Genomic DNA, 13,224 nt, shown 5'->3' with positions numbered 1-13,224 from the left:
AATTCTTTGGCGCTCAGCATTCTTATGGTCCAAATCTCACATCCATACATGACTACTGGAAAACCCATAGCCTTGACTAGATGGACCTTTGTTGGCAAAGTAATGTCTCTGCTTTTTAATACATTGTCTAGGTTTGTTATACCTTTTCTTCCAAGGAGTAGGCTGTGGTCACCATCTGCAGTGATTTTGGAGCCCAAGAAAATAAAGTCTCACTATTTCCATGGTTTCCCCATCTATTTGCCATGAAGTGATGGGACCAGATGCCATGATCTTAGTTTTTGAATGTTGAGTTTTAAGCCAGCTTTTTCACTCTCCTCCTTCACCTTCATCAAGAGGTTCTTTAGTTCCTCTTCGCTTTCTGCCATAAGGGTGGTGTCATTTGCATATCTGAGGTTATTGATACTTCTCCCGGCAATCTTGATTCCAGCTTGTGCTTCATCCAGCCCAGCATTTCTCTTGATGTGCTCTGCATTTAAGTTAAATAAGCAGGGTGACAATATACAGTCTTGCCATAATCCTTTTCCAATTTTGAGCCAGTCTGTTGTTCCATGTCTGGTTCTAACTGTTGCTTCTTGACCTGCATACAGATTTCTCAGGAGGCAGGTCAGATGGTCTGGTATTTGTATCTCTTTCAGAATTTTCCACAGTTTGTTGTGATCCACACAGTCAAAGGCTTTAGCATAGTCAGGGAAGCAGAAGTAGCTGTTTTTCTGGAACTCAGTTGCTTTTTCGATGATCCAACAGATGTTGGCAATTTGATCTCTGATTCCTCTGCCTTTTCTAAATCCAGCTTGAACATCTGGAAGTTCTCAGTTCACGTATTGTTGAAGCCTAGTTTGGAGAATTTTCTGCATTACTTTGCTAGCATGTGAAATGAATGGAAACCTGGAAGTAGCCAAAACCCAAGCTCTCAATTTGGCCCGGGGCTTCAGTGATAATGGCTGCAAAATAGCTTTTCTGAATTAAAAGTAATATGATACATTTTTATTTCTCATTTGCTTTTAGCCCAGAAGGCTCTTTGTTCTGGATAAACCCATCAAGGTAAGTGCTTTTAATTCTGGGTTGCTATGGGATTCTCCCCCTGCCTGCTCTGGCTCCCCTGCAGTCCATTCTTAACTTGGCAGGTGGTGACACAGCTCTGGTCACAGGTGGAGGGGAAGGGTCTCAGGAGTCTGGACTGTATTCCTCCAGCCCCTTAGTCTTGTCTCTCTAGAGCCATGACTCATGTTTTGTCCTTGCTTTTTATCAAGTATCTATCTCTTCAGGTAGTCTTGTTTGGAGAACATTCCTGCCTTGCTTATACAAAAAATCAGGGTAGATATTGTCCATTATGCTACCCACCACATGTTGTATAAAGACCCTTGCAAGAAATTTCATTGCGATAAAGGATCAGGAAAAAAGTTTGGGTCTCCTGATGAACTAGTGTGTGGTGTGGTAGTATTGTTATTATTGGTCTTGAGGACTCTGCAAGCCTTGGTTTTCAATCTTTGGCTTGGTTGCCAGGAAGCTCAGAGCTAAGTGTTATGTTCAACTGCTTGAACTTTCCTTGACCTTCATTTTTGAAACAATTTCTCCCCTGGTATTAAATCTTGGCTTTTATGCTTACATGTCATATGACTTTGGCAATTTGCTCAAACCCACTCAACCAGTATCTCAGTCAGAAGAATAAAGGTAAAATTTTTATTCTCCCAGAGTGGCTCAGATGATCAGGGTCATGTGAACATGCCTACTGAGTGACTAAAATGTTTATTTCTTCTTGCTTCATTTTTATTCTTGTATTTTTTTTCTTATTTATTGTAACCATACTTTCTTAATCATAAACTACTTCAAGCACTTTTTGAAGAGATGGGTTTTAAAGCATGTTTCTTTTTTTATCATGCTGTTCATACCTCACCACCTTATTTGTTCAACTGAAGTGTATTGTTTCCTGGATTCCCCTTCTTTTCCCTCTTCTGGAAGGTCCCCACCCTGGAGAGGCTCTCACAGGGAGTGTGGACGCGTCAGTATGTGTGTGGTGAAAGTGGCTTCTACTTACAGTTGGTTGAGCTTCTTACTGATTTACAGACCCTCGGATTTCCTGCGTCTGTCACTGCTGACCTTTGTAGCAACTCAGATTCTCCTCATTTAGCCAAAGAGATCATTCCTGGAAATGTGAACCGTTTTGTTTAAAGACTACGACTTGCTACAGTAATTTTCATCTTAGAAAGCTCTTTTGTGTATGCTACGTATATTTAGGCTTCAAAGCCACCCTCATGGTAGGTTTCTTATTGTTGTTGTTCTTATTATCTCTGACTTTTCAGAGGAGAAAATTCAAGATTCAGAGAGGGGAAATGTCCTCTCACAGTCACCCAGCTAGTAAGCGGCAGACCCAGGATGCAGATTTATGGCTTAGCATCAACCCCACTTTGTCGCTCCATTTTTCTCCTTCTCTCCCTGTGAGGGACCCCTGGATGGGCTGAGTGCAGGGGGCTGCCCACGGGAGGGGAGATCTAGGTGGCGTCAGGCGCATCCCCTCCTGTTCAGCTACAGCAGCGTCACTTGCATTCATTTTACAAATGAGTGATTTTTTTAAACAAAATTTTAAATGACATACCAGAAAAAGAGTTTGGAAATCCCCCCGTTTGGGACTGCCTCCTTTTCTAAAAATATTTGTCATTTTTTCTCATTTCTTAGAAACCCAGAAGTTGGTGGCAGCAGCATTCAGAAGGGCTGGTGGCTTCCGAGATGGTTTAACAATGGGTAAGGTGGTTGTGTAGTGATCTGTTTATCCACCCAATGCTATAGAGTCCAGATAGAATGGTTTCACAGCCATGACCTCAGTCATTTGTATTTCTGGCTTATTGGAAACACACGAGGCCTCTATTTCATGGTTGGGACTGGGCCATTAAGTTTGGCGGTCATGTTTTTATTTTTTCCCCATTTAACTTGAGGGTGAATGAAGTTCAGGCTAAAGTTGGGACTGCAGGAAAGCCTATCATAAACTAAAATGTTTTTATGAGGACTGTTTTATTAGTTTTCCCTCCTCTTGAAATAACCTGATGGTTATTGGGTCGTTAAATTGCTAACTGTGCTGACCTGGAAGGATAATAAGCAAGCTGAGTCCTGCACCATTTCAACAAAAGTAGGTCTTTATGAATAAACGTTTAGCATCATGAACCTTTCTCCAGACATTCACTTAGTGCAGGTGTTCTCTGCCTTGGAACCATTTTTATAAGGTCCTCAGCCACCATCCTGATACCATAGGCCAGCCTTCTTGCCTTCCTCAGCTTATTTTTCCCTTTGTATGTGTGACCCGCAGTTACCATGAAGAAGATGGAGACATAAATGAAGAAAAGGAACAAAGAAACGAAGACGAAAGCAAGCTTAAGCTATCAGACTGGTTCAACCCATTGTAAGAAAAGAAGTGTCGCCCTGTTTCCAGTAAATCCATAGCTCAGCATAAAGGGGCGGGGGCTATGGAGGCAACAGTGCCATGGAGAACAGCCCTGACTAGGGGGACAGAGACTTAGCATCTATTAGACCTTTACACCAGAGAAGGCAATGGCACCCCACTCCAGTACTCTTGCCTGGAAAATCCCATGGACGGAGGAGCCTGGTAGGCTGCAGTCCATGGGGTCGCTAAGAGTCGCACACGACTGAGCGACTTCATTATCACTTTTCACTTTCATGCATTGGAGAAGGAAATGGCAACCCACTCCAGTGTTCTTGCCTGGAGAATCCCAGGGATGGTGGAGCCTGATGGGCTGCTGTCTATGGGGTCGCACAGAGTCGGACACTACTGAAGCAACTTAGCAGCAGCTGCAGCAGCAACAGCAGACCTTTACACCAGATTAGATGAGAAACTTGAGAGGCTGGTTGTCTTATTTGTTTGAGCAATAACTACAATGATTCTGACAGCAGTCAGCCAATGGCAGTGGAAGAATCACAATATACTGGGGCTGGAAGGGGGTCTCATAGGCCACGGGGTATTATGGAAAGCTACAAAGCTAGAGTCAGAGCAAGAAAATTCTGAGATTCAGTTAACTCGTCTGTAAAATGGCAGTGATGATGTTACAGAAGCTCATAGGGCCATGCGTACATCCTTTAAACAAGCGTACAACAAATGTTTGTCAAACACCCATGATATGCTAGCTGGTGTTTTACAAAATACTGGCCACTATCCATTAATGTGTTCAGAAACTAGCTGAATGGGTTTAAAGGAGCCTTTTAAAAATTGAAATCAATAGAAAATCAGGGCATCACCTGAGGAAGGATAGGTATTGTTAAGTGGATTTTTGCCTCTATGTATATATGTGTATGTCCATGTGTTTTTGACATGAGATGTATTTCTTACTGTGAATCATGGTAAAAAATTCTGTACTAGGCATTGTGTTAGGTATAGGAGACAGGAAAAATCAATCAGCATGGTTCATCAAGAAGTTCATGGTCCTGTAGGGGCTCTAGATGTGTAACTAGTGTTTGCCAAGATTGATTAAGGAGCTGTGAGCAACCTGACTTAGAAGGCTGTGGTTTGGGGAGCAGGGAGGTGGGAGCTGTCCAGGATGACCATGAGTCCTGAGAGACCAGTGGGTGGTGGTGCCACTGACCAGGAAAGTGTCTAGGAGTGGTGAAGGGGAGGGGTGATGAGCTCAACTAGGGATGCGTATGGATTCAGCAACTTGTGGGGCAACTGGACAGAGATTCATAGGGTGCCTATCTTAGTCGTTCAGGCTGCTATAACAAAATACCATAGACTGGATGGCTTATAAACAACAAATATGTATTTCCTACAGTTCTGGAGGCTGGGGAGTCCAAGATCAAGGCCCCAGACGGGGTGGTGTCTGATGAGGACCCACTTCCTAGTATATTCATGACGGTGTTCTCACCTTGCTCTCACGTGCTAGAAGGGGAGAGGGAGCTCTCAGGGGTCTCTTTTCTAAGGGCACTAATCCCATTCATGAGGGCTCCACCCTCATGTCCTAATCCTCTCCCTAAGGCTCCACCCCTTAGGTTTCAACACATGAATTTTGGGGGACACAACAGTCAGTCTGTAGCAGTGCCCCTAAGTGTGGCAGAAGATAGGTGGTGGAGATGTGGGAAGAGGAGCCTTCAGCGTACAGGTGGCAATGGGATCTGCAGGCCTGGATGAGGCACCAGGCCGATGTCTGACATCAGCATTGAAAGGGCCAGTGCGGGGAGAGAAGTCTGAAAAGCAGCAGGGGTGGCCATAGAGGTAGGAGGAGGATCAGGGGAGAACAGCAGCTATCACAGCATGAGGGATCTTGGTTCTGCAAAGACTGAATGTGTTCTGGCAAGTTCTTTTATTTTGGGACGAAGGATCCATGCCAGTGTCAAAGGATGGGAATTTTGCTCCCTCCCCCCAAGGTATCATTTAAGGAGCTGGACAACAGGGTAGCCCTCTATGGGATGCTAAACCATTCCTGGAAATGAAAGAATATGGAAGCACTGTGATTTCATAAGCCCCTTAGGTATATGTGTGTGTGTGTGTGTGTGTGAGGTGGGTGAGAGCCCCCCAGTGGCCAGTTGGATGAGCTAGCAATATAGTCACCATGCTTACTTCAAAGGAGGGTGGTACACTTTCACTGTGGTACTTCTGCTTTGCTGAGTGGGACCTGGAGGCGGGGGCTGGGGCTGGGTTACTCCGGTCAGAGAAGAGAAGCAGATTACAACCAGCAGTGGTCACTTTCTCCACCGCCCTCCAAATGAATGACGAGCAGATATTTAAAGAATATTGATTTGTAGTGACGCCAAATCTAAGCCTTCTAAGGGCACTAAAGTATATTTCTTGCATAAATGAATGAAAAATGAACAACTGGATTCACAGATGACATATTTATAGAAATGTATCCTTTTCTATAAACTACCAGAAGCATGGTAAGTATATTGTAGATACATTTTTTATATCAATATCTCTTCAATATATATATATATATCAATATCAATATCTCTTAGCCTCATATCATCACATTCTCTTAATTTTCCTCCTACTTTCTCAGTCTCTTTAATGGGGCCTCTTCCCAAGCCTCAAATATTAGCTTCTGGAGGTTGAGTCCAGTATCCTCATCTCTTTTCTTTATACTATCTTCCAATGTGCTCTCATCCATTTCCATGGCATTAGACACCATCCATGGGAGAATGACTCCCACATTTGCATCTTAAGTCCAAAGGTTTTCTCTGAGCCCCCGCTTATGTCTAACTGTCTGTGTGTCTCACAGAGTTTTTGATTCACCCCACTCCCGTTCTTCTCATTCCTATTTAAGTCAGAATCCAGGAGACCTCTCCAATTCATCCTTCACTCTTTCCTTCATCCATCCTACAGTCTAATCCATTAGCACGTTCTGTTAATTCTTCCTCCAAAATTCTTCCTACATCATCTCTTTCTTGCCACCCCACAGCTCTTGTCTTTGTCCTGCTGCCTGGAAGGAGTCCAGTAAAGAACATGCTGTACGCATGCTACATCTTTCGTGAACTGCTGCCTGATTCATAGAATTTTAATACTTCCTCTGCCCAGCCCCTGGGGACCACAGTGTTCCCATTAAGTATATGCACATGCTCAGTCAAGTCTGACTCTGTGACCCCATGGACTATAGCCTGCCAGGCTCTTCTGTCCATGGAGTTTTCCAGGTTAGAATACTGGAATGGGTTGCCATTTTCTACTCTAGGGGGTCTTCCCATCCCAGGGATCTAATCTGCATTTCCTGCATGGCAGGCAGATTCTTTACCAAGGAAGGCACCTGGGAAGCCCATAAATAAGTACGTATGATGTTCAGTTCAGTTCAGTTCAGTCGCTCAGTTGTGTCTGACTCTTTGCGACCCCATGAATCGCAGCACGCCAGGCCTCCCTGTCCATCACCAACTCCCAGAGTTCACTCAGACTCATGTCCATCGAGTCAGGGATGCCATCTAGCCATCTCATCCTCTGTTGTCCCCTTCTCCTCCTGCCCCCAATCCCTCCCAGCATCAGAGTCTTTTCCAGTAAGTCAACTCTTCGCATTGGATAGACTTTGGTGTTTTGTTTTGTTTTGGTTAAATTTCATAAGCAAAACTAAGGTATTGTAGATACAGTTTTAAGCAAAGCTGAGGTACCATAGATACAATTTTGCCTTTTGTCTGTTGAGAAGTTTGAGTGAGGTTGGTGTAAATTATAAAATTATGTCTACATTCATTTGACTGTATATGGCTTCCAATTATTTGTATAATTGGTTTTGGAGATGTCAGGAGAAGTCAGTTTCCCCAAGGGAAACTGGGCGGGTTCCGTGAAACATGAACTGTCTTCGATCCCTGGGAATCGCTTTCTGCTTCTTCTGGCTTTGGATTTGACTTGTTTGGATATCTCATACTAGTGGAATCACAGAATGTTTCTCCTTTTTTGGTCTGGTTTATTTCACTTAATATAATGACCATAAGGTTCGTCCACATTGTAGCATTGTCAGAATTACCGACTTTGAAGGGCCGAATCAGATTCCATTGTGTGTCTACCACAGTTCGTTTATGGAATTGGCTGTCCATGGACACTTAGATTGCTTCTGTTTGTTGGCCAGTGTGAATCATGCTGTTGTGACTGTGACTGCAGAAATATGCATTTTTTGAGCCCCCTTTTCCAAACCTTTTGGGTACACAGCATGAATTAGAATTGAAATATCTGTTTATTCCATGCATTAGTTTTGGAGTAATTTCTGTAATGTCTTGTGCAGTGTCAGAACCATTTCAGTTTATCTTTTTGTATGGTAGAATACTGTTCAAGCTTTAGAATATACCCTGTGTTGCATATTCATTCACCCACCGATGGACACTTGAATGGGTTCTACCTTTGGGCTATGGTGAATAAGGTCCCTATGAATATTTGTGTACCAGTTTTTGTTTGAATTATTAACAACTACATAGTACTATATATGAAAGAAACGTAAGATGTAAATGCTACCAGATACCTAGGTAGGTGTATGTTTGGGTTATGGAGGCCCGTCTGTGTTGTGGGGAACCTTTGGCCTGTACTTGGGGAACGCGACAAGCGGAGCTAACGCAGCAGCTGTGCTGCTTGGAAAGAAGGCATCTGGGCAGTTTTCCGTCTTCCCTGGTACTTTTCCCTCCTTCTAGAGCCCCATCTTGGTGACCTTGGACATCTTGTGGTCTTACACACGTGTCGCTTGCCTGCTGTCACTTCTTTTTTTTTTTTTTTTTCTGGGGTGGGGTGGGAGAGGTTCATCCAGGAAGCTGATCTCAAGCATCCTCCCACCCCCTCGTCCTCCCCTTGGCCTGCCTTTTCAGCCTGTCATCTGGCTTCCTAGTCAGGGTCGCTGATGTGTGGGAATGGCCAGTGGAATTTAATAATTAACAGCTGGGAAATAGAAAATTTTAATTTTTAATGAAACATTAATTTTTAATATTACTACATTTTTTTTTCCCTTGCTCAGAGCAATCTTCCCCATCAAGTAACCAAACTGGACATTGGTGTCCTGACTCAGTCCTTTCTAGAAGGTGTGGAACTGAGTGGTCGTGCAGTGGAAGAGTGGCAGGCGGCAGGCTGGCCACTGTCAGGACTTTGAGACCCTCAAGGGGTAGGCAGGTCTCATTCCCCTGATCTCGGAGCTCAGCGAGGGGCCTGGCAGGGAGTAGGGACTTAGCAGAAGTGCCTGGAGGAGTTTAGTGCCTTGGTCTGACCCCTCCTGTTGATTTAAGTGGTAGTTCCCTTCTCCTGCTCTCCAACCCCCTACTTTCTTTATTTGTGAAAGGAGGGTCATGACAGCACCCACTCTAGAAGGTAGCTGTGAGTATTCAATGAAAGAATGAAAGTCAAGGATTGAGCCCCGATGCCTGGAAGTGTTAAATAAGAATACCATCCTTTTCTCCTTTTCTTCCTCCCCTTTCTCTTCTCTTTCTTAAAAATATTACCTTCTCCCCAAATGTTCAGCTCACACGCAGCTGGATGGCTTAGCTAATGGGTTGGGTCAGCACAGCTAAGAGATCCCTGACAGGCTTCACTAAGAACGGCAATGGATGGGATGACAATATATGGGAGGGTTTACATTCAGAAATAGTGATTATAGGATGATAAGCCTGTGTGTGTGTGTGTGTGTGTGTGGTTTTTCTGGTTTGAAACCTAGTCATTTAACAAAGCTGGGGGTTTTATGTGACTAAAAGCATCCCATAAGCTTCTAAAAACAAAATACAAAAGCTCATTTCTCATCTGTACTGATAAAAATGCTGAAGTATCTAAGTTGAATGGAAATGATGACAAACCTGGTTTTTAACCCCAGTTCGTCAGCCTAGCAAGTAAATATCCAACACAATGAGCAATAGATGTAGTGGTTCAGAGCATGGACTTACTGAGTCAGACTGTCTGGGTTCAGATTCCAGCCTGACTCCATAGCTGCTGTGTGACCTCCAATGAGTTATTTAACTGTTCTGTGCTGCAGTTTCTGCTTTGATAAAATGGGAATCAAAATAGCAGCTTCCTCTGAAGGGTGAAGCCCTGGGTACTCTGTTGTTCCATAGGAAGTATCCAGGGTACATTAGTTACCCCCATTAGCTGTTTGGCCTTGGACAAGTTAACAGGCTTTTCTGAGCCTTGGTTTTCTTATCTGTACAAAGAACGTAATACATGACAGGGCTTTTGCAAAGACTGCCTGAGAAAGTGTGTGTGTGTGTGTGTGAAAGTGTCTCGTGCAGGTTGGTGCAGAGTCCAAAATAGCTGCTTTCACGATTGAAGGGAAACCTAGAGCAGCTGTCCAGGGCAGCCATGCCGCTGACATACCCGGGCGTGCAGGTAGAGCTGGGCTGTGGGGTTTGAGACGAGACCTGGCGGGGAGGGCCGGCCCGGCAGTGTCCCTCCCCATCTCTGGAGGAGACTCCTTGTGTGTGGAGGAGGGAAGCAGGCCTGCCACAGGGCACCGGGATGGGGTGGGAGGGTCTGGTTGGTTCTAGAACAGGAGGACCGCAGAGCTTGGTGACGGAAGGACAGGAGGTGTGGACGAGTGTCTATTGGGGGCTGGGGTGAGGAGGGGGTGACCTGGCCTGGCCCAGCCTCCCTGGAAAAAGCTATCTTCACCCATGGCGGAGGGGCAGTGTTGTGAAAACCCGCTCTTCACCCATGTGTGAGGGAGAGAGGAAGTTCTCAGTGGGCCAATCTATTTGCCAACGTCTCCTCGATAGCCTCACCAAGGCCATCTGTGCACAGTCAGCAGGGGCCCGATGGGGCCACCAGGACTCTGCCCCAGTCACTGGCCCTCCCCCTGCAGTGGCTGAAGTGCAAGCACATGGCGGGGCCCCTGTGTGATACGGGCTAATCTAAATGACTGTTCAGTCTCCACTTCCCGCCAGGGAAGGGCAGTCACTTGTAAACCCAAATGGGGTTGGAGCTGAGTCCCCACCCCATTCCTGCCTTAGCCTGGGCCCCAGCTGCTGCTCAGCCTTTCTGCATTTACTCTTTACAGTTCGTTGGTTTGTCTTCGCTCTTCCATTGCTTCCTGTGTTTGTGTTGGCTTTGCCAAGTCCCTTTCAAGTGTGCTGAGTGCACAGAACACCCCCCTCCCCCACCTCCAGCTTTGTAAAGAGGAAACGTGATCTGAGAGAGGTGACAGCTAGGGTCCCTGTGTTTCATCCCTGGCTACTGTGAGCCTGCAGGATCCTTTCTTAGTGACTGTCTGCTCCTCGTGTGTCAAATAAACGATAAAACCAGAAGCCCCATAGTCCTATACCCAGGTTACAACCAGAAATTCCTTTCTGGCAAAAGGCAGATTGAAACAGTTTCTTCCTCTTTCAGCTCTAATGTCACTGTCTTGTCCCCCTGCATCAAGCATCAGGGCTTTCTCTGGGTCAGATGGCACCCATTGGGATAAATAACGTCAGATGCCACTGGCAGCTTAGGAAGGGGCTGGGGAGATGGGAGTGGGATATTGAAGGAAGATGAGGATAGGGGAAGCAGGAAAGGGGGACAGAGGGCATGAGCTGTACAGGTAAGACCCCCCTAGGGCCCCTGCTAAGGCAGCCCCCTGGCACCTGGGCCACCGTCTCCTGTCCCTCACCCAGAATATGCCGCAGATGTCACACCGCCAGCCGACTGTTCGGGGTTAAACTCCCGTCAGGATTCAAGGGTGGTCACCACCAGCCACGGTTGAGCCGTTTTCCATCAGATGTCTCTGTCCCACCTTAGCAAGGCCATCCTGACTCATGGATTCTGTTTTGTCACCAGTAAACGCCCCGAGGTTGTGACCATGACAAAGTGGAAGGCTCCAGTGGTGTGGGAAGGCACTTACAACAGAGCCGTCTTAGACAATTATTATGCCAAGCAGAAAATTACCGTCGGCCTGACGGTTTTCGCCGTTGGAAGGTAGGTGTTGCTAATAAAAGTAACCTTGACTTTTCCTTTGTCCCACTGTCAGAAGGTTGGTGAGGGGCTCCCTGGGCTCATGGAGGCTGTTCATGGACGTGTCTGATTCATTAGACAGGAGAATGGAGTAATAGGACTGTTTGAGGCTCCTTTTTGCTGAGGCCCCAGGAGGCTGAGAGCAAGGCAGTGGATGGGGAGTGGACAGCTTCCCACCTGAGCGAGGCCTCGGTTGCAGGTTAGAGTGTCTGCCGTACTCACTGAGCCCTGGAGTTTCCAGCACACCCAGAGCCGCCTCCACCCTGACCTCCACGGCCCTCTCTGGGAATTCCAAAAATGCCAGCTATTAGACAGCCCGAACGTGTGTCATTGTTTCTCCCACACACTCAAGACCCCAGACTGAGAACCAAGGACAGAAGTGACTAAGCGCGGAGCTTCCCCACGTCAGCCTGGCTGACCGCTCCTCCCGGGCTTCCTCAGCTGCCTCTGCCCTCCTCCTCCTAGAGGCTTTGGCCCCCGGAGATCTGGCCAGCCAGAACTTCCTCTTCCAGAGGTTGGATGGGTTCCTGTTTCTGCTTCCATTTCCTTGTTTAGAACGACATTTCTCCCCAAATTGCAATCATTCTTACTTAAAAGTCGGAGCTGTGATATTAGTTTAAAATACAATCCATTTTGTTCTTTTGGAGAATTTTTTTTTTTTTTTCTTTATCAAAACGAAAGCAAAAGTTCCCTTTTCCTATTAGCCTCCTCCCCGCAGCCCCCCTCCATGGGCCTTCCCATCTGTATCTTTTCCGAGCGCCACATGGGAAGTTGTCTGCTCGCTTGTACAGACAGCGGTGAAGGCCCAGGTTGATCTGAGTGAGGATCTGCGTGTCTTCACTCCCAAGATCGTCCCCAGCCCAGAGCCCAGAAGCCATCGCCCTCACCATACTGGTCAAGTCCTGATGTCACCACCTGTGCCTGTCCCAGGGGCATCTCTGATGGAGAAGGGTGACTCTGGAGTTTTGACATTTTTACTGAAAGAATCTGTACTGTTATGAGTCTGGAGCAGATGCTTAGCTCACCTCATGCTTTGGTATGAGAGGCTACAAGCCAGCTACCCTGTAGACTGATTTACTCCTGATGTTTCCACGAAGAACAGAATGTGGCCTGCGGCTCCACAGTGGCTTCAGCCTTGTATCCGCAGCTTCACAGAACTAAGCAGTAAATTGTACACCGAGGTGAAAACCCTGAGCTCTCCTCTTGGAGGCAGGAGGGGATTGCTTGTACTCTGCAGCAGTAAATCCTCCCAAGAGTGGATTTGGACTTTAAGGAGGTGTGATGTTTGGTTTGTTTTCAAATAACAATGCCTGGAGCCAATTGCAATGCTTTCATCTCTAAATAATGTTAAACCTCACAAGGGCCCCCTCCCCTCCCCCTAGGATTGTCTCCCAAGCTTCAGGGCACAATAGACTTTTTTCAGAGCCATGGCAAAGTCCCTCTTTCTATTGCTCAGATATATTCTCTCCGTTTAAAGAATCAATACTGTAAACCCCGGGGTTTTTCCAGAGACCAGTATTAAAACCACAGTTTATTTTTGTAGAAATGAACAGGAATCCAAACTACGACTAAGGAGCAAAAACAAATGCCAGTTATTATTACTCACAAAATGTCATAACTGGCCGTGAGTATGATCAGCAAATTAAACTTAGTCCACATTCACTGAGCGTGAGTCTGGGGGTGATGCAGTTGTGTTAAGCCAACTCCTCTCCTTCTCTATCATCCCCACGTTGTCACGTGATAGTGTGTAGCTTGGCTCGCAAAAGACATGAACGTGTTTTTTGAATGAATAAGTAAATAGCTAAAATACCACATCTATTAGAAGGCCCCAAGTCCAAAACACTGACCACACAAACTGCTGG

General features: G+C 46.0%; 1 protein-coding gene across 9 annotated transcripts in view; it reads left to right on the top strand.

Moving 5' to 3' along the window:
• GGTA1 (glycoprotein alpha-galactosyltransferase 1 (inactive)) overlaps window positions 1-13,224 on the top strand; it is a 78,595-nt gene that overhangs the window by 60,417 nt on the left and 4,954 nt on the right. For 7 of the 9 annotated variants that reach the window (XM_061433396.1, XM_061433402.1, XM_061433400.1 and 4 more), the window contains 4 exons: window positions 1,006-1,041; window positions 2,674-2,739; window positions 3,299-3,391; window positions 11,189-11,326. In XM_061433396.1, the coding sequence (XP_061289380.1) occupies window positions 1,006-1,041; window positions 2,674-2,739; window positions 3,299-3,391; window positions 11,189-11,326 (333 nt within the window). The remainder of the gene's footprint in view (window positions 1-1,005; window positions 1,042-2,673; window positions 2,740-3,298; window positions 3,392-11,188; window positions 11,327-13,224) is intronic. The other 2 variants (XM_061433395.1, XM_061433394.1) reach the window with 2 other exon arrangements.

This window comes from Bos javanicus, chromosome 11 (assembly GCF_032452875.1).
Source record: "Bos javanicus breed banteng chromosome 11, ARS-OSU_banteng_1.0, whole genome shotgun sequence".
Taxonomy (NCBI): domain Eukaryota; kingdom Metazoa; phylum Chordata; class Mammalia; order Artiodactyla; family Bovidae; genus Bos; species Bos javanicus.
Note: the sequence above shows the minus strand (reverse complement) of the source record. Positions and strands in the feature narration are given on the sequence as shown.